Below are 24,484 nucleotides of genomic sequence, written 5' to 3' on the forward strand. Positions count from 1 at the left end.
GCCTCTCCACTCGCTTGCTCCACTCCAGGTTTATCAGCGTTGGCCTCAACCATCTGCTTGTGCTCCGCCACCATCATCCTTATCGTCTACAGATCTGGGGCCCCCACCTCCATCCGACTACTTGCCTATTGCCCTATGGAAAGGTAAACGTTCTTGCACCACCCAACATCCTATCAATCAGTTTGTGTCCACTAGAGTTTATTTGTTCCAAGCTGGGTCTATATGGTATATATGCTCCAGCTTTAAGGGGAAGTGTTAGAATAATGTATTAGGGTTTGAGTGTAGTTTAGTCATTGTCATATTTCCTTAAGCTTATATAATAATATGTTTGAGGTTGGCTACGTAACATAGAAAACGAGCCTCCTCTCTTTCTCTAACCTTCTTCATGCAAACCTTTCAACACTAATAAACTAAGATAGTCATGGACTCATGGACTATGTTTGAAAAAAGTTTATGTTTTTTTTTTTTTGATAAGTAATGTATTATATATCAAAAAAAAGCGCAAAGTGCCTCTAAGTACACAATAATGTATACAAAGGAACCCAACCAAACACTCTAACAAACCAAAAACCCAGAAAAACCCAATCAAACCAACCACCCAACCAAAATGGTATACAAGAGACCCAACCAAATACCCAAGGAAAGCCCTAGTGCATCTCAGGTGGAAACCTAGTGCACCTCAAGGGGAAATGAAAAGGCATTTTTCGACCCCAAAAATCCCCGCTGACGCCAGCCTTTCACCGGAGAGATAAAGCAATCCAGATTTTTGAGCTCCCTCTTCCCCTTAACCTTAGGAGCAGAAGCTTCAACCTCAGCAAGCAGGTTTATGTTGCTGAGGTTGAATCCAGATTTTTGAAAAGTTTATGTTTTAATGAAAATTTTGGCTTTGTTTATGATTTTGCATTAAATTCTACGTTCTCTTAATTCATCCATATATTTTCCTGATTATCTGCAATTATTACAAATACCGAATTTGGCTAGCAGCAGATTGTGGTCATATGCAGATTTAGATGTATCCCATACACTACCTCGACCAGAATTTAATTCCAACAAAGCAATAGCCCGTTCTCAGGTTCGTAGCCTTTATAATGATATATATGGGTAAGTTCTAAATTTTCCATTGTTTGACCAATGTGCATCTAGAGCAATAGAGGGGAAATGCTCTTGATTTACTTTATCATTATATGAACACATTGCCTCAAAGATAGTCGATGAAAAGTTTATGGTTGAGTCCTTTACCTATAATTAACTAGTTTTATTCACTAGACTTTGGCACACTTACGCTGCTTATTTCTTTCTTTTAGATTTGGCGGTAATCCCCTGAGCTTAAAAACTTTAATAGCTAGTTACATTAACTCGGATGTTTGGGGTAATTTTAGCATGTTCATATCTTTTATATCTTATGGGATGATTATTTATGTTGATGGAATTAATTATTTTTGGAAATATTCATACAGGCTCCAAATAGTGGACGGTTTCTCATACACTAAATCTAAGCATGACATTGATTATCTTTGAAATATCAATATGTCTACAGTTAGATGAAACTATACATATGCAACAGATTCCTAGTAAGCCATAGACAGTAGAGGGAGTTTAATGCATGGACACAATGAAAAGTTGCGTCTAAATCACCCAAATCAGTATCCTACAAATATTGAACATATTATAGCAACAACAAGAACAAACTGCAAACAAATTGGAAATATCTAGTGAACTCTACAAGCTGTCAATTAATTACTACCTGGCATACGAGAACCAGTTCCACAGATTTCTATCAGCTGTCTAAGAATCTCATCACAGCCACCAATGCAACCTGATCATGCATAAATGTATAAGAACTTCAGTGTTGACCCAACTTCGAGTTCCACAAAGGAACTAAATTTATTTTAAAAAATCGCTTGATGACCAACACATTATCTTGCATAGAAATCTTAGTCTGAGAATTATGCATGTTTCAAACACGAATGTGCTACAACAATAGCAGGAAAGCCAGAAGAAACAGATGACAGAAAATGTTCAATGGAGGTAGTGGCACTAGTTCAAAATGGAGATAGATGACTACTCCCAGTCTAATATCACCCACAATGTGGGCCTGACATGGAAAAAAATGCCTCACAAGCCCCCATGCACTATAGGGAGTAGGGCAAATGGGCGTCAATGGTAAAAAGAAGGCCAATATGCCCGCCTCAAAAATATTGTCATCAAGTCCAACTTAGGCCTACCAGTTAAAAGGCTTAAGTACAAAGAAAAGGATAAACAGGCCTCTTCACCACAACTATGGACAAAAAGGCCATATATATGAATGAAGATATGAAACAAAAACAAAGCACATAGATAGTAGGAGGTTAATTAGAACATATTCTAGCATATGGATAAGGGTTCTAGAGAAAATTTTTGCATAATGACCAGTAAAACTTCGCCAAGTTTAATGTCAAACTCCAAAAATACTGTGTCCCAAATTGGTTGTCCATCTTCGACAAGCCAAACATGTAAGGGGAACTCATCCATTGCTTTGCGACTTAACAAAAAAGCACAATCTCACAAAAAGTTGAAAGCTTGTAAAAATGCAATTTTTAAGGGTAATTTTGAAAAGTTATACTATTATGTATACTCATTTTAGAAAGTTAAGATCCTTTCTGGGACACAAATGATAACTAATTTTAAAGGAAGTGAAACATAGCTAAGGTAAAATTGGTGTAAAGACTGTCATCATAGTTCTTTGAAGTTGCACATACCTAAATGGTTGGCATTGTAGTTTGGTGGTATTTCCAGCTGGCGGAACTTGAATTGGATCAAGTAAACAGGACCTACAAAAAAACATTTGTTGTAATTATTTTAAAAAAATATTAGAGAAATGTTTGTTTCCGTTCTCCTACACATCTTTTGTCTATCTCTATACAAAAGATGTGCAAATCCACCATTAAATTTGTGAGACTCACATATGCATCCTACATATTCAATGGTGGATAGGGATTATGCACTCCATTCGTTATCTTCTAAAAAAAAGATGGACAAGAGATATGCAGGAGAATGATACCAAACACATCTCAAAAATTTAAGACGTCAAGAAAGAAGTTAAAGAACATCATTGTAGTTTATAAGACACCGATTTTATGCAAATGCTTTACATCAGGTGAAGTACCCAATTCAGACACAATGCAACATGCATTAAGCATTGGAATATGCACCGAGTATCGAATACAACAATGCCAGAATTCCTTATACTATACGAAGATCAAATTGAAAGAAATTTCCATATAAGGCATGCCAAAATGTTAGGTCATACAGATACTTTATCACCTAAGAAAATAAAGGAGAATAGCTAAGAGATTATTACATTTTAGCTGCATTCAATACACCATCTCTTATTCTTCTATTTTCATGGGCTGGATTTCATTCTTGTTAAATTACTACTAATCCCAAAAGCTTAACCTAAAAGGAACATGAAAACTTTAATCATCTATCTTGTATTATAAAACTCTCCCTACATGTGGCCCAAGAGTCCCTCTCAATTGGATAGGATTCAAGTGTTGGTTCTCCGAGTCTAATACCTTGTTAAAGTATCTTTTATCCCAAACATTTGAACAAACAAGTAGGAAATTCAACCATCTATAGTATATTCAAACAATTGCCTTAATCTACAATTTGGAAGTTAGATGACCTTGCTATCTACAAAGACACTAACACTCAGCGTTTTTCTATGTGACTTTGGACAAATATACAGCAATAGAAAATTTCAAGTAGAAAACCTGGAGTGCAAGTGTTGCAAATATTAGTGGTTACCACCGCCTCCGATATAGATCCAGGGAGCCAAATAGCATTCCTACACTGAAAAAGGGTAGCAAATAGGTGTTGTAATTATTAAGACCAAGGGCACCAAATGACCAAATGAATCAAAATGCACTCATTAAACTTCAATATGCCACTTCCAGCAGGAAGCAAAAAGAAAAAAAGAAAGAAAGAAAGAAAGAAGTAAATATGTAGATATGAGAAGTTTCCAGCCTATAGTAAACTGAGCCACTGGCTGATTTTTACTCAACAATGAAGCTGTGAAGGGAACTATATGATTATAAGGAGCTCAAAAAACTGCAGCAGATATTTCCTGATAAAAAGGATATGAGAAATGTATTCGGGAAGGCACTTGCTACACTAGTGTACCTTGGACAGAGAGATTAGAAGAAAAAGTTTAATGGTTGGCTAATAAGAGGCTTAACATTTATACAAAACTAATAGCGCAGGATTTTTCATTATAATTTAATTTTAAAATTTAAACATATTTTCATTATAAATTAAAAAAGACGTATAAAAATATATCTCACCCATTTAAATAAAAAAAAAAAAAAAAAAAAAATTGAAGTTATACACCAGTACATTACTAAACATTGAATGAATGTATAAATCACAAAAAAAAAAAAAAACTATCATAAGACACTTAATTTTATTTTAAGTGGCTACGGCGACGATGAACTCCCCAGTTAAGGCGCAGAGGTCTCAACCCAGTATTGCTGACCAAGGTGTTCTGAAGGGAGACTCGAGCATATCTGGTCCAGGGATTTTGGGCAAGCAGCCTAGTAAGGGGGTACCTCTGGAATTCTCTAGGTCTACTGCCGGTGACAGTGAGGAGGCCGGGAGGGGAGGTTTTTTGGGGAGCTACTCCGGTGAACAGCTTAGGGTTGCTTCTGTGCTGGGCATTTTGGGTAAGGAGCCGGGGCTTTGCATAACACAGCTGGATAATTTGGAGGGAATTTCTAAAGCAGTGGAGGGCTCAATTTCCCAGGAATCTTTTGTGCTAGAGTCAGTTCAGGAGGAGCAGTTGGAGGTGCAGGAGAGGACTTTTATCATTGAGGTATGCAAGGAAGTTGGCCTATCTTGTGAAGGAGAGGAAGGAAAGCTTGAAGAGACCATAGGGGTTCTAATGGCTGACAACAAAGACAAAGAAGTGGAGAGGGAAGTGTGCACTCCTGTAGTCAAAAAAGGTAAGATGGAGCTTATTAACTTGCAATCCTCTGTCAATTTTTTGGAGTTTTCGTGACGGGACAGGAATAAGGGGAGGGTCAGTCGTGTGAAATCATGAAGCTTAAAATTTTGTCATGGAATGTGAGAGGATTGAATGAGAGGGAAAAGAGGTTGAGGGTTAGGAATTTGCTTAGAAGTTGGAAGGCAGATGTTGTTTGTTTCCAAGAGACGAAGATGGACTTTACTTCGAATAGCTTAGTGAGGAGCTTATGGGGATGTTCGTATGTGGAGTGGTGCTTTGTTCCTTCCATTGGGGCGTCGGGGGGCATTTTACTCATGTGGGACAAGAGGGCTGTTGAGATGATAGACGTAGTGCTGGGAAGTTATTTGGCGGCTTGTTCCTTCAAGAATGTTGAGGATGGCTTTGAGTGGGCGTTTGCGGGGGTGTATGACCCCAACAGAGTCAATGCTAGGCGCTTTCTTTGGGAGGAGCTGGCAAGGGTCATGAGTTGTTGGGACGTGCCGTGGTGTATCGGTGGGGATTTCAATGTCACCCTTTATCCTAGTGAAAGGTCAAGGGGAGCTCATTCGCGGTCGACAATGAGGGATTTTGGTGAATTCATATCGGATCAAGGCCTCATGGATCTTCCCTTAGTGGGGGGGATTTCTACTTGGTCTAATAATAACTCTTGGTCTAGGCTTGACCGCTTTCTTGTCTCCCCGGAGTGGGAAGCCCGCCACCTGGATTTGCGTCAGAAGAAGATGCTACGGGCCAGCTCCGATCATGCCCCTATTATATTGGACTGTAATTCTCATGGGGGAGGTAAAAGGCCTTTCAAATTTGAGAACATGTGGCTCAAAGTGGAGGGTTTTGTGGACAAAGTGCGCAGTTGGTGGGACTCGTATCATTTCCAGGGCACTACGAGCTTCATTATTTCCAAAAAGTTGCAAGCGCTAAAGGGGGACATTAGGAGATGGAATGCTCAAGAGTTCGGCAATGTGGGGGTTAGTATTAAGGCTCGTATGGAAGATATTAAAGCATTGGATAGGGTGGAGGAAGAGAGAGGTTTATCCACGGAGGAGATCGAGAAGAGAAGGGTGCTTGCTAGGGAGTTAGAAGTTTCCCTCCAAGAAGAAATCAGTTGGAGGCAAAAATCTAGAATCCGTTGGTTGAAAGAGGGTGACAAGTGTACCAAATTCTTCCATCGGATTGCTAATGCCAATAGAAGACAGAATTATATTGAGTTTCTGAACATTCATGGCATTGCTATCTCTGATCAAGAGGCTATTAGCAGTCACATTACTCGATTTTATGAGACGCTCTTCACAGAGACTCTTAGTTGGAGACCGAGGTTGGATAATCTTCAATTCGATATGTTGGAAGAAGAAGAGTCTTCTAGTTTGGAAGTCCCTTTTGAGGAAAGAGAGGTGGTCAAAAAAATGGATAGGGATAAGGCCCCAGGCCCGGATGGTTTTTCTATGGCTTTCTTCCAGGACTGCTGGGAGGTGATAAAAAATGACATCATGGCTGTTTTTGTGGAGCTCTATGATCGAGGCAAGTTCGAAAAAAGCCTCAATGCTACATTCATTGCTCTTATTCCGAAGTCGCATAGGGCATCCAATTTGAAGGACTTTCGTCCTATTAGCCTTGTGGGGGGGATTTATAAGATTATTGCGAAGGTGTTAGCCAATAGAATGAGGGGAGTCATGAACCGGGTCATTTCCAATCCGCAGAATGCGTTCGTCAAAGGTAGACAGATTTTGGATTCAGTGCTTATTGCCAATGAATGCCTGGACAGCCGGCTCAAATCTGGGGATCCTGGCCTCTTGTGTAAGTTGGATATGGAGAAGGCTTACGATCACTTGAATTGGAAGTTTTTACTCTACCTTTTAAAAAGGTGCGGTTTCGGTGAGAAATAGTGCTCTTGGATTGAACATTGTATCTCGTCGGTGCGGTTCTCGGTGTTGATCAATGGTTCGCCTTCCGGTTTCTTTGGGAGTTCGCGTGGGGTTAGACAAGGCGACCCTCTCTCGCCTTTCTTGTTCATCATGGTCATGAAGGGTTTCAGCAGGATGATTAATGTCTCTATCAGTAGAGGTTTCATCAATGGTTTTTATGTGGGTGCCAGTGAGCATGAGCGGGTTTCTGTCTCCCATCTTCTCTTTGCTGATGATACGCTGGTGTTTTGTGGGGCAGCATCTGAACATGTTAGATTTATTAAAGCTCTCATTATTGGCTTCGAGGCGGTCTCAGGGTTAAAAGTTAATCGGGCCAAGTTTGTTTTGGTTCCAGTCGGATTCGGTATAGACGGATGAGTTGGCTGGTGTTTTGGGTTGTGGCACTAGTTCTTTGCCCTTGAAGTACCTGGGTCTTCCGCTAGGGGCTTCCTTCAAGCAGTTGGCTATTTGGGATGACATGTTGGAGAAAATTGCTAGAAGGTTGGCCCCTTGGAAACGTTTTTATTTGTCCAAGGGGGCGAGGCTCACCCTTATCAAGAGCACCCTATCCAATCTCCCCACCTATCTTTTGTCTCTCTTTCCCATTCCTATTTCCGTGGCGAATTGTATTGAGAAGATTCAATGAGATTTTTTATTGGGGGGGGTTCAAGGATGAGACTAAGTTCCATTTGGTTAGTTGGCACGAGGTATGTTCTCCGATTGCTGAGGGAGGGCTAGGGATTCGGAGCTTGTATCTTTTTAATCAAGCTCTCTTGGAGAAATGGTTATGGAGATTTGCAAATGAGGTAGAAGCGTGGTGGAGAAGTATTTTGGTGGCAAAGTATAGGGTGGATTGGGGGGGTTGGCGCACTAAAGTTCCTCGTGGAACGCATGGGGTGGGGTTATGGAAACACATTTGCGGAGTTTGGAGGTCGTTTCGGGGTCACTTCAAATTAGATCCTGGTTTGGGGGGGAAGGTCAAATTTTGGGAGGACTGGTGGTGTGGTGAGACGTCTCTCAAGGATTCCTTCCTGGGTCTTTTTAATATTGCTTGCAATAAGGATGCTTCCATTGCGGATATTCGAGAGTGTGTAAATGGGATGGTTCATTGGAATGTTACTTTCACCCATAGTATTCATGATTGGGAGGAGATGGCCGGATGTGGTGGGAAGGGGAGGACCGGATGTGGTGGATTCCTTCAAAAAAAGGGAAGTTTGAGGTACGCTCTTTCTATAGGATGCTTGCCTTTAAGGTGCCTAACCACTTTCCGTGGAAAAGCATTGGCGCACCAAGGCTCCTTTGAGAGTGGTGTTTTTCGTATGGGCGCCTGCCCTTGGGAAACCTCTCACGTTGGATAATGTTCGGAAGAGAGGCATCGTTGTGATTAATCGATGTTGTATGTGTGAGGCGGATGGGGAGTCCATGGATCATCTCTTTCTTCATTGTGGAGTCGCACGCAAGTTGTGGGATGTTATCTTCTCTCGCTTTAACGTGTTGGGTTATGCCTAGAAGCGTAAAGGAGATGTTCGCTAGTTGGTGGGCGGGCGGGAGAATGAGTAGTGCTGTGGTATGGAAGATGGCTCCCCTTTGTCTTCTTTGGTGCCTCTGGAAGGAAAGGAATACGAGATGCTTCGAGGATGTGTCAAGGAATCTTGAGGACCTTATTCACTTCTTTTTGTACACTTTATTCACATGGACTACAAGCTGGCTTGCTCCTTTAGTGATCAACTTTTCTGATTTTCTCTTTATGTTCTCTTCTTCTTTCTCCCCTACTTAGTCGCTCTCTTGTATACTACCTGTGTACTTGGGTTGCGCCCGTCTGAGCTCTTTTAATGCATTATTACTTATCAAAAAAAATTTTATTTTAATCCATAAAAATTAAACATATTAAAATTTTTGTTCACTAATTTATAACGAAAAGAGGTATAAAGAAAAAAAATAATAACCTGCCAAAAAAAAAAAAAAAAAAAATAGTGAGGAAAATCTGAATTCTGATTATTTAAGTATTAATAGAGAATTATAAGAAATTTGTGATGATATTTGTGTAATACCTATTATATTTCAATACAAATAAAACTCATATAATTCTGAACATTTAAAAAAAAAATATAGAGCAAAATAATAAATCTTTCTTTTTATGAATACAAAATAAAATAGAATCTTTCACTCAATATTTAATTTTAAATATTCAGTTCAAAGAGAGAGAGAGAGAGAGAGAGAAAGAAAAAAAAGGAACTAATAGAAGTAGACTGTAGATGCTTCATTAATGCCCAAAATTCAAGGTAAAATTTAGAAAAAAAGCAACTGAGCTAAGACCCCGGAGCCAATCTGACCAAAACTTGTAAATTGACCAAATGATTGTAAGAGAGAACATTAGTGCTTGTTATTTAATAAAACATAAGAGCCTTTATTTTTAGTTTAATTCATACACATTAAAACATGTTTAAATTATTGTCCCTATAAATATATGAATAGTATAAAGAAAAAAAATTAGCAAGAATAATACATGGATTATAATATAGAAAATTAGCAGGATTATTTAATATTGTTAGTGTGATATCGATAATATTTCAATACAAATCAAACGTATATAATTTTGCACATTCGAAAAAAAAAGAAAGAAAAATAAACAATTTTTTTTTTTGAATGAAAATTTGTTCCCATAGGTATACATGGTTTAAAATGATAAGAAAAAAAAAAAAAAAAAAAAAAATCCTTTTAAATAAATGGGCTAGTTGGCAGGTTTTATATATATATATATATATGACCGATATGGCCGATTATGAGTAGTTAATGTAGTATGTTTTTAAATTTTAAATGTTGTCTTTCTATATATAGTTTGTAGAGTAGTAAATTCTGAAAAAAAATAAATATCGTGCATCAAAATTTTTGAACTTATTGAAATCACATATAAGGAAAATTATTGAAATATAATTAAATGCCTTTAATTATGCTAATTTAATGACCGGTTCACTCTTAAAAAACCAGTTTAGCATTTAAAAAAAATGGATTCATGCCACATGTCGCAATATTAAGGCACTTCGGAGAGGGATTCAGCTATTATATATATATATATATATATATAAAAGCTTGTATAAATGGCAAGATACTCAACAAATCAATGATTTAGAGACAAGTAGATATTGCCCTAATATTGAAGGAAAACTAAAGAGAGCATGGGAAGGAAGGGTTTCTAGTCTGGTATGTGGCTCTAAAGTATCTATCTAATTAAAAGGAAATTTTTTATAAGATGCATCTAAGCTTAAGCGGGCATTATTATTGAAATGTTAAAGGCCTTAAGAAATCAAGAGTCTGCATGTTTGTAAGATAACCATATCTGAAATTAAAATGTTAACAGTAAATTAGTGATAATACACAAAAGGATAAATCTAAGAAAGTTAACATGATCTTGGGTCTAAACTGGATATTAATTTGGAAAAGCAGGAAACTCATCTGTGACTGTCTGCCTATCAAAATTATGAGCTGGCAAGGAATCATTCAAGTAAAAAGGAATTACATCATACTAAATTAGGATGGTCAAACTGAATAGTAGTCCATGCATTGGGAGACTAATGATATGAATCCGCAGAGTTGAATATAGCTGAAAAAGCAGTTCAATTATAAGGATTTGTCATTGTTAGCTGTGACGTACCCTAATACTTCAAATATCAAATATGCTAGCATTAAATAGTTTAGTCCACTTAGCACATCCAGGAGTATAACTTTAGTCAGTTTCTTGTATAACGTTAGTCCACTTAGCACATCCAGGAGTTTTTTTTTTTTTTTCCCCTTCCAATTAAGCTTTTAATTAATTTTTTACATATTCTAAGTCTTTGTTAAAGTTGATATTACCTACTCCTCTCCTTATTCAAATGTTTTGCTTTCTTATTCCAAAGTTTCCAAAATACATGTCCATTTTCTAAGGTGGAAGTCGTATTACTCTTGCTTTTTATTTTTAGAAGCAAACAAAATTTTTCGTAAAAGTCGTCCCACTGTAGCATAAAGTAAAGTACATTTTACAAAGATCACTATATTTTTTTTTACCTCTTTACTAATAATCATATCATTTCAAACCAAGACATAAATTTGCAAGAAAGAAGTATTCTCTAGAGTTCCAAAGATGTAGACTAAAAAAAGTTCATAAGAAACTAGAGTCAACCACACATAAATTGCAATTCTTTGGAGCACGGCAAATTTGCATTTTAAGTTCCAGCCTAATTGCCGATTACAATATCTACCCATCTCAATAGACAATTACTGTCTCAGTTGTTCAAAGGAGACTTCAACGCCTGCTCTCGGATCACTTTCCTTTATTACTGGACTACGGGACTCCTTGTGGACGTAAGAAGGGTTTTAAATTTGAAAATATGTGGCTTAAGGCAGAGGGTTTTGTTGATAAGGTTGCTTCTTGGTGGGGGTCGTATTTGTTTGAGGGTTTGCCTAGTTTTGTGTTTGCTAGTAAATTAAAATCCCTTAAAGTGGACTTGAAAAAGTGGAATGAGGAGGTCTTTGGGGATATTGGGAGGAAAAAGAAAGAGTTATTGGGAGGTATCCAGGAGTTGGATGAGTTGGCAGAATCGAGAGGTTTAGATCAAGAGGAGAAAATTCGGAAGGCGGACAAGTTGAAAGATTTGGAGAATACTTTGTTGTGTGAAGAAATTCATTGGCGTAAAAAATCGAGAGCTTTGTGGCTCAAGGAGGGGGATCGGAATACTCGCTTTTTCCACAAGATGGCTAATTCTCACCGAAGGTACAATCGTGTGGAAGTGCTTCGTATTAATGGCATTTTATCCGATGATCCAGTTGAGGTAAAAGATCACATAGTGCAATATTACCAATTTCTTTATTCGGAACAAAGCTCTTGGCGCCCTAGAATGGATAACCAGCAGTTTTTGTCCATCGATGAGGAGGATAATCGGTGGGTAGAAAGAGATTTTGAGGAAAAGGAGGTTTGGGAGGTGGTAAAAGGCATGGATGGTGATAAGGCTCCGGGTCCAGATGGCTTTTCCATGGCTTTTTTTCAAGCTTGCTGGGGTGTTATTAAACAAGACGTTATGGCGGTTTTTGCAGAGTTCCATCGTAGACGTCAAATGGTGAAGAGCTTGAATGCAACTTTTATTTCCTTGATTCCGAAAAAGGCAGATGCGGTGGAGATGAAGGACTTTCGGCCCATTAGCTTGGTGGGAGGAGTGTATAAAATTGTGTCTAAGGTTCTTGCCAATAGATTGAGAACTGTCTTGGGTAAAGGTCATTTCCTATTCTCAAAATGCTTTTATTGGGGGTCGGCAAATCCTAGATTCCGTTCTTATTGCAAATGAATGTGTGGATAGTCGCATGAAATCAGGGGTGCCTGGTGTTCTTTGTAAATTGGACTTGGAAAAGGCCTACGACCACGTAAATTGGGATTTTGTTTTGTATTTGCTGCATAGATGTGGGTTTGGTGGGAGGTGGAGGGCTTGGATAGAGTGGTGTATTAAGACGGTAAGATTCTCCATTCTTGTGAATGGTTCTCCAGAAGGGTTCTTTAGCAGTTCGAGGGGAATCCGGCAAGGGGATCCTCTCTCACCGTTATTGTTTGTGCTTGTCATGGAGGCTTTGAGTAAGATGGTGAATGCGACGGTTGATCAAGGCTTTTTGACTGGGTTCTCGGTGGGTAATGGGGTCTTGTCGGAGTTGATGGTCTCTCACTCCTTATTTGTGGATGACACTTTGATTTTTTGTGAAGATTCTATCGAGCAAATCCGGTATGTTTGTCTCATCCTCTTATGTTTTGAAGCTGTTTCGGGTTTGAAAGTGAATCTGGGAAAGTCAAAGATTGTGGCCATTAGTGAGGTGGAGAACATCGGGGGCTTAGCTAACATCCTTGGGTGTAGTGTTGCTGATTTGCCTATGAAGTATTTGGGTCTCCCTCTTGGGGCATTGTTCAAGGATACGGCTATGTGGAATGAAGTGATTGAAAAGATGGAGCGTCAGATGGCAGGTTGGAAGAGAATGTATCTTTCTAAAGGAGGTCGTTTAACCCTCATCAAGAGCACTTTGGCTAATCTTCCGACTTACTTTTTGTCTTTGTTTCCGATTCATGTTAGTGTAGCTAAAAGGATCGAGAAAGTCCAAAGAGATTTCTTGTGGGGAGGAATGGGGGATGAGCCCAAGTTGCATCTTGTAAGTTGGAACCAAGTTTGCAGCCCTCTTCGATATGGTGGTCTTGGCATTCGGAAGATGCACCAGTTTAACCAAGCCCTTTTGGGGAAATGGCTTTGGAGATACGCAAATGAGAACAGGGCTCTTTGGTGTAATTTGATCAAAGCTAAGTATGAAGATCAAGAAGGTGGGTGGTGCACGAAGGAGGTCTTGGGCTCTCATGGTGTGGGTCTATGGAAGCATATTCGTAAAGGGTGGAATTTCTTTGCCAAAGGTATTCGTTTTGAGGTGGGGGAGGGTTCGAAAGTCCGATTTTGGCATGATATTTGGTGTGGGGACAACTCTTTGTAGCAAGCTTTTCCGTCCTTATACAGTATCGCCAGACACAAAGAAGCTTGGGTGAAGGATAATTTTATTGGGAGGAATGGGGTTGTTGAGTGGAATGTCATTTTTGTTCGATCGGTCCAAGATTGGGAGATGGATTTGATTTCTCCTTTTTTTGATCGGTTGTATTCTTGCAAGGTCTCCCTAGGCAGTGTAGATCGTATTTGCTGGTCTTCGTCCAAGAAGGGCAAGTTCGAGGTTAAGTCGTTCTATAAGGCCTTGTCCATTTCTAATCAAGAGGAGTTTCCTTGGAAGAGCATCTGGCGTACTAAGGCGCCTCAACGGGTGGCTTTTTTCGGATGGACTGTGGCCTTAGGCAAAATTTTGACTCATGATATGCTGCATAAGAGGAACATAGTGGTTATGGAGTGGTGTTGTATGTGCAAGAAGACCGGAGAGTCAGTCGATCACCTTCTTCTCCACTGTGAGCTTGCAAGTGCTCTTTGGCACATGATTTTTCAGCGTTTTGGGTTGCATTGGGTCATGCCTTGGAGGGTGAGGGCCTTGTTTGCTAGCTGGTGGTCGGGAGGACGTTCTCGAAGCGCGGTTGTGTGGAAGATGATACCTCTGTGTCTTATGTGGTGTATTTGGAATGAAAGAAATGCTAGATGTTTTGAAAATTCCACTAGGACCATAGAGGAATTGACTCATTTCTTCCTCTTTACTCTTCACTATTGGATGGCCACTTGGCTAGCTCCTTTAGTGATTAGTTTCTCTGATTTTCTTTTTCATTTCTCCCCCTCCTAGGCGCTCTCTTTTTATACTTCCCGTGTATATGGGTTGCGCCCCTCTGCGCTCTTTTTATATATCATCATTACTTATCAAAAAAAAAAAGTCATTAGGGGAAGCATTATGTACGTACTATAGTGCATGAAGTACTCAACAAGAACTAGTGGTAGAAAATTTAATAACTGGTAGATCATGTCGATAATCTAATGCAAACATGCAAACCCATCTATTTCACACACCGAAAGCCTTTCATTGTTGACAAATTCTCATATGAACCCAAACTGGGGAAAACCCAAGCATCAAGTTTTTTGTCCAAACATGATTTACAATACAACGAAGATGGCAAGGACAAGTATTCCAACCTGTGGAAAACCCAAGCATCCGACCATGAAATTTCCATCCTGTAGAGAATGACAATAATAATTTTATGAGTATAAAGAAAAGACCAAACTTCTTACAGAGAGTTATTTCTATAGCATAAAAAGACATCACAAGAACTAGATTTTTAGTAACCAATTATTTAGGGAAAAAAAAATTTCATGTACAATGTGACTTGCCAGAAAGCATAGGATACGCAAGGAATTACATCTATAGCATACACTGCAAATGTATTGCTAAAAATTATTAGCATCAACCAAGTGAATACATGACGTTAGCCAAAAACAAAATCAACTGAAGAAAAAACCATAACCATGAACTACTTTTGGTTGAATACATCAATCGTTTTTCACAATGTTTATGAGGTTTTTTGTTATTTAGTTTGGTTGTTGGTGATTGCTTGTTGCATTATTGTGGTGAATTATTTGACCATTTTTTTATTGTTGTGTTACATTCATTGGTAAGTTTGATCAACACTATGGCCACTAAAGCAGATATTGTTCCTTTGGCCTCCCTTGTTAATGCTCCTATGACTTCTGACAAAGTTTTTCTCAAAGGAAAGGGATTGCATAATCCCTCAACCTCGGATAAGCCTCAAGACACTAGTTCCCTAGCCATTGGGAACATGAAGATAATCAAATTATCCCTCTTATGTTAAATAGTAGTGAGCCCCACAATGGATCCTTGTGTATTTATCTTCCGACAACCAAGGATATTTTGGATCATCGCAATCTGTACTCTTGAACTGAGAATATCACTTGGATTTATGAGGTAGGTAAACAATATTTTGGGCTTGAGCAAGGTGCACAGACCGGATGAATACTACAATCAAGTTGTGCCATTTGTAAGGAGAGGAACATGTATCAACCGCTCTCCATTGACCTAAAGACTATGGAAAAGTAACATCAAGATGTGGATGTGAATTGGTTTCTTCTTGGCTTTAAACTATAGTATGAGTCTATTCGTGTGCAGAATTTTGGTGGTTCGAAGTTCCCATCACCACTTGATGTCTTTTCTTGGATTCAGTAAGCTACTCTTTCTGATACTAGTTCTCAATTGAGCTCTGAGCGTAATGGAGATTGTTATGCTTTATTGCCGCTCATGGTGTATTGGTAATTCCCGTGGAGGACATGGAAGTAAAGGTGGTTGTGGTTCTCGTGGTGGATGTGATTCTCGAGGTGGTGGTCGGATCTGGAGTTGTGAGCCTTGCAAATGCACTCATTGTATCCATGGTAATCATTATGTGGATTACTATTGCAATTTACACGAAAAACCATCTAGGTCTGTAAGCCAAGTTTCTTCTCAGGTGGATTCTCCAACCATATCTAGACCACTTGTTGGTTTTCAGGTGCAGCTTTGGATTCTGATTTGATTTCCTTACCAAGAGATGAGTATGCTCAATTCTCAGCCCATAAGCGGGTCTCTTTCTTTTCCACTGCTACTCTTGCTCAGTTAGGTACTACATCTCATTGTCTTTTATCCTTCACTAGCAACCTATTGATCATCAATTCTGGAGCAAATGAACATATGACTAGTTTGTCTACTTCCCTTTTTTCTTATCATCCTATTGATCCACCGAAAAGTGTCACCCTCACTAATGGTTCCCTCTTCAAAGTTGCCGCTTCTGGCACTACACATTTCAATCCTAATATTGAGTTATTGTTTGTTTTACATGTTCCTCGTTTTTGTCTTAATTTGCGATACATTAATAAAACTACCAAATCTCTTAATTGTTTTGTTAGTTTCTACCCTTCTTTGTGCAATTTTTAGGATCTCGAGACAAGGAAAATGATTGGTATGGGCCATGAAATTAGTGGTTTATATTATTTTAATTTTGCACCTATCTATCCCTCTCATGCACTGTAGTCGCCAGTCTCTATTCTTCAGTGGCATAGTCGTCTTGATCACCGTTCACTTTCTACGTTGAAGCGTCAAATCTCTAGTCTTTATCTAATTCTTTTGCATCTTATCTATCTAATAAAGGCCGAGGTTAGATAATCTTCATTTCGATATGTTGGACGTGGATGAGTCTTCTAGTCTAGAAGTTCCTTTTGAGGAAATGGAGGTGTGGGAGGTGGTCAAAAAAATGGATAGGGACAAGGCTCCAGGCCTGGATGGTTTTTCTGTGGCTTTTTTCCAGGATTGCTAGGAGGTGATCAAAAAGGACATCATGGCTGTTGTTGTGGAGTTCTATGATCGAGGTAAATTCGAAAAAAGCCTCAATGCTACGTTTATTGCTCTTATTCCAAAGTCGCATGGGGCCTCTGATCTGAAGGACTTCTGTCCTATCAGCCTTGTGGGGGGATTTATAAGGTTATTGCGAAGGTTTTAGCCAATAGAATGAGGGGAGTCATAAACCAGGTCATCTCCAACCCGCAGAATGCTTTCGTCAAAGGTAGATATATTTTGGATTAGGTGCTTATTGCCAATGAATGCCTGGACAGCCGTCTCAAATTTGGGGATCCTGGTCTCTTGTGTAAGTTGGATATGGAGAAGGTTTATGATCACATGAACTAGAAGTTTTTACTCTACTTATTAAAAAGGTGTGGCTTCAGTGAGAAATGGTGCTCTTGGATTGAACATTGTATCTCGTCGGTGCGGTACTCGGTGTTGATCAATGGTTCGCCTTCCGGTTTCTTGGTGAGTTCGCGTGGGGTTAGACAAGGTGAACCCCTTTCACCTTTTTCGTTCATTATGGTTATGGAGGCTTTCAGCAGGATGATTAATGCCTCTATTAGTAGGGGTTTCATCAACGGTTTCTATGTGGGTGCCAGAGAGCATCATCAACGGTTTCATGATTAATGCCTCTATTAGTAGGGGTTTCATCAACGGTTTCTATGTGGGTGCCAGAGAGCATGAGCGGGTTACTGTTTCCCATCTTCTCTTTGCTGATGATACGTTGGTGTTTTGTAGGGTAGCTTATGAACATGTTAGATTTATTAAAGCCCTCATTATTGGCTTTGAGGCGGTCTCAGGGATAAAAGTTAATCGGGCTAAATCTGTTTTGGTCCCAGTCAGAGGTTCGGTAGAGACGAATGAGTTGGCTAGTGTTTTGGGTTGTGGTACTAGTTCTTTGCCCTTGAAGTATCTGGGTCTTCCGCTAGGGGCTTCCTTCAACCAGTTGGCTATTTGGGATGACATGTTGGAGAAAATTGCTAGAACGTTGGCCCCTTGGAAGCGCTCATATTTGTCCAAGGGGGCGAGGCTCACTCTCATTAAGAGCATCTTATCCAATCTTCCCACCTATCTTTTGTCTCTTTTCCCCATCACTGTTTCCGTGGCGAATCGCATTGAGAAAATTGCCGGGATTTTTTTTTGGAAGTGTTCAAGGACGAGCCTAAGTTCCATTTGGTCAGTTGGCATGAGGTTTGTTTGTTCTTCGATTGCTGAGGGTGGTCTAGGGATTCGTAGCTTGCGTTTTTTTAATCAAGTTCTGTTGGGAAAATGGTTATGGAGATTTGCAAATGAGGAAGAAGCTTGGTGGAGAAGTATCTTGGTGGCAAAGTATGGGGTGGATTGGGGTGGTTGGCGTTCTAAAGTGCCTCGTGGAACGTATGGGGTGGGGTTATGGAAACACATCTATGGGAGTTGGAGGTCGTTTTGGTGCCATTTCAGATTAGTTCTTGGTTTGGAGGGGAAAGTTAAAGTTTGGGAGGATCTTTGGTGTGGTGAGATGCCTCTCAAGGATACCTTTTCGGGACTTTTTAATATTGCTTGCAATAAGGATGCTTCCATTGCAGATATCCGGGAGTGTGTAAATGGGATGGTTCACTGGAATGTTACTTTTACTCGTAGTATTCATGATTGGGAGGAGATGGCCTTAGCCTCTTTCTTCTCGCTCCTGTATTCGTCATCGATTTATGGGGAAGGGGAGGACCAGATGTGGTGGATCCCTTCAAGAAAAGGGAAGTTTGAGGTGCGTTTCTTCTATAGGATGCTTGCCTTTAAGGAGCCTAACCACTTCCCATGGAAAAGCATTTGGCGCACTAAGGTTCCTTTGAGAGTGGCGTTTTTCGCATGGTCGGCTGCCCTTGGAAAATCTCTCACGTTGGATAATATTCGGAAGAGAGGTATTGTTGTGATTAATTGATGTTGTATGTGTGAGGCGGATGGGGAGTTTGTGGATCATCTCTTTCTTCATTGTGGGGTCGCGTGCAAGTTGTGGGATGTTATCTTCTCTCGCTTTAACATGAGTTGGGTTATGCCTAGAAGCGTCAAGGAGATGTTTGGTAGTTGGTGGGCTGGCGGTAGAACCAGTAGTGCCGTGGTATGGAAGATGGCTCCCCTTTGTCTTCTATGGTGTCTTTGGAAGGAAAGGAATGCGAGATGCTTCGAGGATTTGTCGAGGAACCTTGAGGACCTTGTTCATTTCTTTTTGTACACACTTTTCACTTGGACTGTAGGCTGACTTGCTCCTTTAGTGATCAACTTTCTTGATTTTCTCTTTATGTTCTCTTCTTCTTTCTCCCCTACTTAGTCCCTCTCTTGTATACTTCCTGTGTACTTGGGTTACGTCCCTCTGCGCTCTTTAATGCATTATTACTAATCAAAAATAAAGGCATCAACCATCATATTTTGATTGTTCACACTCTATAACAAAATCGTGTGGTTGAACGAAAGAAACGTCATTTATTGGATGTTGTGTGCGCTCCCTTATTTGATATACATGTCCCCAAACAATTTTTGGGCGATGTTGTTCTCACTGCTTGTTATCTTATCAAGCGAATACGCGCATCCCCTAAGTCTCTCTTGTTTTCTTCTTCAACCCCGTTCTCCTTACTCTGAAGGCTTTTGGGTGGGTCTACTATGTCCATAATTTGGTCCTAGTTCTAATAAGCTTGATCCCCCTACTACTAAATGTGTCTTCATTGGTTATTCCACAACCCTAAAGGGATATCAATGCTATAGTCATGTTCTTCGATGCCACTTCACTAGCATCGATGTCACTTTTGTTGAGTTTTTTTCTCAATTTTCCAGCTGGTACTTCTTTGGGTAACTGTATCCTAAAGCTTGACGTCACATCTATTCCGTTGCTAGTTCCACCCCTATCTGAGTGTGCCTTTCCTTCTCAACCAATCTTATTGCCTCCACGCTCACCTGCTCCACTCTAGGTTTATATGCATTAGCGTAGCCCATCAGTTACTACGCCTCCACCATAATCCTTGATGTCTACAGATCCAGTGTCCCCACCTGCACTTGACTCCTTGTCTATTGCCCGATGAAAATGTAAACACTCCTACACTATCCAACATCCTATAAGTCAATTTGTATCCACTAGTTCTTTGTCTTCTTCACTTTCTTGCTTTATTTCACATCTCTCTAGTGTTTCTTCCAAAGACATTGTAGGATGCATTATCTGACTCTGGTTGAAAGCAAGCTATGAGATTAGAAATAAAGGTCTTGCATCAAAATGGGACATGCAAGCTTGTTTCATTACTGTCGTGTAAAAAGACTATTGGTTGCAAATGGAAATACATGGTTAACTTTAATCGTGATGATTCAATTGAATGAATAAAAGCTCGTTTAGTTGCTAAGGGTTATACAAAGACATATAACATTGATTACGATGATGAGATGTCTTCTCCAGTTGCTAAAATTTCTTATGTTCATGAACTTATTTCTTTGGCAACTAATCTTGGTTGGCCCTTGTTTCAATTGGATGTCAAAAATGTCTTTTTACATGAGGACGTTTATATAGAGCAACCACCTGGGTTTGTTGCTTAGGGGGTAATCAAGGTTGTGTCTGTAAGTTAAAAAAAAGCTTTGTATGGCCTCAAGCAATCCTAGAGGGCATGATTTGCAAAATTCTCTAAGGCGGTATAGGAGTTTAGACTTCAGAGATGTCAAATAAATCATTCAGTATTTCACCTACTTACAAGTGCAAGCTATATTCTCCTTATGGTATATGTAGATCATATTGTGATTACCGGCCATGATTCAAGAGTAATTACTTGATTGAAAATGTTTTCGCAGCAGAGGTTTCATTGAAAAAGATTTGGAAAAACCTAGTTTCAAAGTGAAGAAATTTGTGGGCGTAACTCATCTCATAAAACCGGTTCAATAAGAGAGGATTGCCTACTCATTATAAACATGCCCAGAGTCTTATCCACAAGCAATGTGGGATTATGCCACAACACCCTCCCTCACGTGCAGGCTAGTATTTTTCCTAGTCCTTGTCACGGAGTAAGTAGGGTGGACCCCATTCATCTTGTGGTAGGCTCTAATACTATGAAGAAATTCATGGTCCTAACTCATCCCATAAAACCGATTTAATAAGAGAAGGTTGTCCACTCCTTATAAACATGTCCAAGGTCTTGTCCACAAGCAATGTGCAATTATTGTTCAAAAAGAAAGTATGTACTTCATTTGTTAGAAAAGATGGGTCTTCTGGGTGCTTATCTTGTAAACATTCCAATGAATCCTGATAAAAAATTACTAGAAGCATCAAGGAGAATTATTTGAAGATCCTAGTACGTATCGTCGTGTAGTTGGAAAGTTGAATTGTCTTACTATTACCAAGCCAGACATCTCATATACAGTTAGTGTTGTTAGTCAGTTCTTAGAGACTCCTAGTGTTTCACATTGAGAAGTTGTTATTTGTGTTACTCGATATTTGAAAAGAGCCCCTATCATTGGTTATTGTATAGGAAAATTCTGAAGAGAAGGCTTTACTAATGTAGATTCAGCAAGTTCTCCCTTAGATAGACGATCTATTATAGCATATTGTACATTCTTGGGTGCTAATCTAGTCACAAAGAAAACAAACAATAGTAGCACGATCAAGTGCCGAAGTAGAATACAAGGTAATGGCTCATACTACCAATGAGTGGAAGTGGTTACAAAATTCTTCCCAAGATAATGGATTCTCAACACCTACTCCTATTCCATTGTTTTGTGATAACCGAGCTACTTTACATGTTTCGTCTAACCTATTTTTTCATTAAAGGACCAAGCATAATGAGGTTAATTGTCATTTTATTCGAGATAAGATACTCAGTGGAGATATATCTATACTATTCGTGAAGTCTAGAAAACAGTTAGCTGATATGTTTACAATCCTTTTTTTTTTTTTTTTTTTGATTTGGCACCAGGTATCCAAAGCTTCAGTCCAACTAATCCCGGGCGCGCACAGGCCCTAAGCAAGAAGTTTCCCATAAGTGCACCTCGGTTAATTCAAATAGCAAACCCTCAGTCCAATAGCCCCAAGAAGCAGTTTGCACTCAGTGCATTTTGAACCTAAAACCTTGAGGAGCATATTCAAAGTCCCAAGTTGTCCAACTACTAAGCCAACCCCTTGGGGATATGTTTACAATCCTTGTGTCAAAAGAGGTTAGAGTTTAACTGTTCCTTGTTTGGCTTATATCATACATATGCTTCAGCTTGAGGGAAGTGTTAGAAGAGCTTCTTAGGGTTAAAAGAGTATGTTGGTGACAGGAATTTTGTTACAGGGGTATTTTGGTCATTGTATTAAATCTATATATATATAAACACATACACACATGAATGTATTATGAGGTGAGAGGCTATGTAGAAAACACATAATGGTCTATGCTTTTATTTGTGGAAAAATGACTTGAGGCTCTTTTTTGCTGCAAAAGTTATGTGAATTGGATTAGAATGTTCTACATCTTAGAGAGGTTGTATGTACTTCTACTACCATGTTATGAGGAAGAAGTGTAAAGTCAATGTTTGAACTCATGACCTTAGCTCTAATACCATGCTAAATCACCACTTATCCAAAAAGCTTAAGCTTATAGAAAATGGTAAATTTAATTATTTAAATTAATATTTTAACAAGCTAATTGGGGCATACTTAACAATGTGAACAACACAATCGTATCGGCAAAGGTTGGGTGTCCTAACCTTCGTCTGGAGGAGAGGAGAAAAGGTTTCGTGGGGTATATTTACGCGAGCATTCGGTGTTCGTCGTGGTTGGTGGAAACGGTGGAAGCGGCGATTCAGGTTCAGGTGAAGGAAGAAATTGCCAAATCTTACCGTGAGGGTGATAAGGCCACGATGGTCCACGGGGGAGGTAATAAGGCCGGAAGGTTCTTGGAGGTATCGGTGTTGGCTGAGGGTGGTCGTAAGGGAGTCATTTGGCTTCCGGAGGGACGTTTTGGGAGGGGCTGGCGGCGTTTCGCGGGAGAACTTCGGCAACTGATGGCGGCACAGATCAAGTCGGATGGTACGGCGGAGTCGGGGGTTCCATCTTCGGCGGGGTTTCTAATGGATGGTCCTTCTTTGGGGGTCGATTCCGGGAGGTCTTTCGTGGATGTCCTTCGATCTTCTCCGGGCGTCGAGGCGAGAGCAGTTGAGTATCCGAGGTCTCTCGCTTTGCTTCCGGGGTCGTCTTGGTGGGATTCGGAGTATGACGGTTTGGGGTTGCGGTCTGCCGTGGATTGCTCTGCGTTGGAGAGCTTGTCTTCTCCTCTGGCGGAGGCGGCTGGTTCAGTGAGTTTGAGGAAGAAGAAGAAGGGCAAGATCGGTATTAGTGGATTGATGAGGCTTCTAGGGCAAATCCAACGTAAGTTGGACTGGGTCTGTGCAGGGGTTGTCTCGAAGCCCAATCGCAGGAGTAAAAGGGCTCGTTTTTTGGGCCTATCAACTTTTGCTTTGGGTTGTGATTCCGGGTCGGTCTCTGAAGTGGGTTTGGGTCAAAATTTGGATCCGGTTCAGCACTTGGATCCGGATTTCTCAGATCCAGTCCATAACTCTTTCTCATTACCTTTGGAGTCTGTATCGGCTGGGATTCCTCTAGCCTCTAAAGAGTGTTTGGAGCCGTTCGCTAGGTCTTCTTTGAGTTTGCAGGTTACCGGTTTGGATTCCGGCGATGGGTCTTCCCTGGCAGTGTTCTCTCTCTCTCCGGTGCGAGTTTTGGGCGAGATTGTTGGGTCTGCCGGTGACGGGTCCTCTCAGGGGGCTACTTTTTCCCTTTCTGCGGAGGCTGTACCGGCGAGCACGTTGCGCAGGGACTGGGAGGGCTCTCTTTCTTCGATGCCTGAAATCTGCCGGGGTGCGTCTGTGTCTTCGGAGATTTCTGATTCGGCTCGTCTTTCTATTCTCAAGGAGGCCTTCGCTGTTCCTTGGGAGGTGGACTCTCCGGCGAGCTCTTGCAGGGATAGGGAGTTTCCTTTTTCGGGGGAGGAGGAGCTGGTTGTTCGTCCTTCTTCTCCGGAGAAAGGTTTGTTTCGTCGTGGGTTCTTGAGTCCGAGAGCCGTCTCTCCCGCTCCGGTGGTGTTGAAGGATTCTTTGTCTTCTAAGGGAAAGGACCCCGTTCTGGTTCCCTCTGCGCCGGTGGAGGTTCAAGTTGGCTGTCCCCCTGCTACTACCTCCTTGTTCTCGTCGCAGGGATGCTCTTCACTCTCGACTACTTCCCTTCTCGATGGGGCGGCTGAGATGGGGAGGAGTCTTAGCCGTCCTTTTCCTCGCATGACAGAGAGTGGTACTCCCATTTACTCCTCTATATCCTCGTCCCAACTGTTTTATACCCGGAGGGTGAAGGAAAAAGTCGCTAAGCAGCTGCATAAGAACAAGGACCTGCTTGCTGAGGTTGAAGTTTCTGCCCCTAAGGTTGAAGTTTATGCTTCTAAGGTTAAGGGGTTGAGGGAGCTCAATAATCTGGATTGCTCCATCTCTCCGGTGAAGGGCCGGCGTCGGCGGGGTTTTTTGGGATCGAAAAATGCTTTTTCTTTTCCCCCTGAGGTGCACTAGGGTTCCACCTGAGATGCACTAGGGCTTTTCTTGGGGTTTGGTTGGGTCTCTTGTATTCCCCTTTGGATGGGTGTTTGGTTTGATTGGGTTTTTCTGGGTTTTTGATTGGTTTGTTTGGGTTTTTTCTGGGTTTTTCTGGGTGTTTTGTTTGGGTTCCTTTGTATACTTTATTGTGTACTTAGAGGCGCTTTGCGCTTTTTTTGATATATACTACATTACTTATCAAAAAAAAAAAAAGATTACA

At 40.4% G+C, this 24,484-nt stretch overlaps 1 protein-coding gene across 2 annotated transcripts in view; it reads right to left on the minus strand.

The window, feature by feature from the left end:
* LOC132165455 (DNA topoisomerase 3-alpha) overlaps positions 1-24,484 on the minus strand; it is a 106,241-nt gene that overhangs the window by 13,805 nt on the left and 67,952 nt on the right. For both annotated transcript variants that reach the window (XM_059576034.1, XM_059576033.1), the window contains exons 18-21: positions 14,514-14,552; positions 3,753-3,831; positions 2,739-2,810; positions 1,745-1,816 (exon numbers count right to left, since the gene is read on the minus strand). In XM_059576034.1, coding sequence (XP_059432017.1) covers positions 1,745-1,816; positions 2,739-2,810; positions 3,753-3,831; positions 14,514-14,552 — 262 coding nt within the window. The remainder of the gene's footprint in view (positions 1-1,744; positions 1,817-2,738; positions 2,811-3,752; positions 3,832-14,513; positions 14,553-24,484) is intronic.

Source organism: Corylus avellana, chromosome ca11, assembly GCF_901000735.1.
Source record: "Corylus avellana chromosome ca11, CavTom2PMs-1.0".
NCBI lineage: Eukaryota > Viridiplantae > Streptophyta > Magnoliopsida > Fagales > Betulaceae > Corylus > Corylus avellana.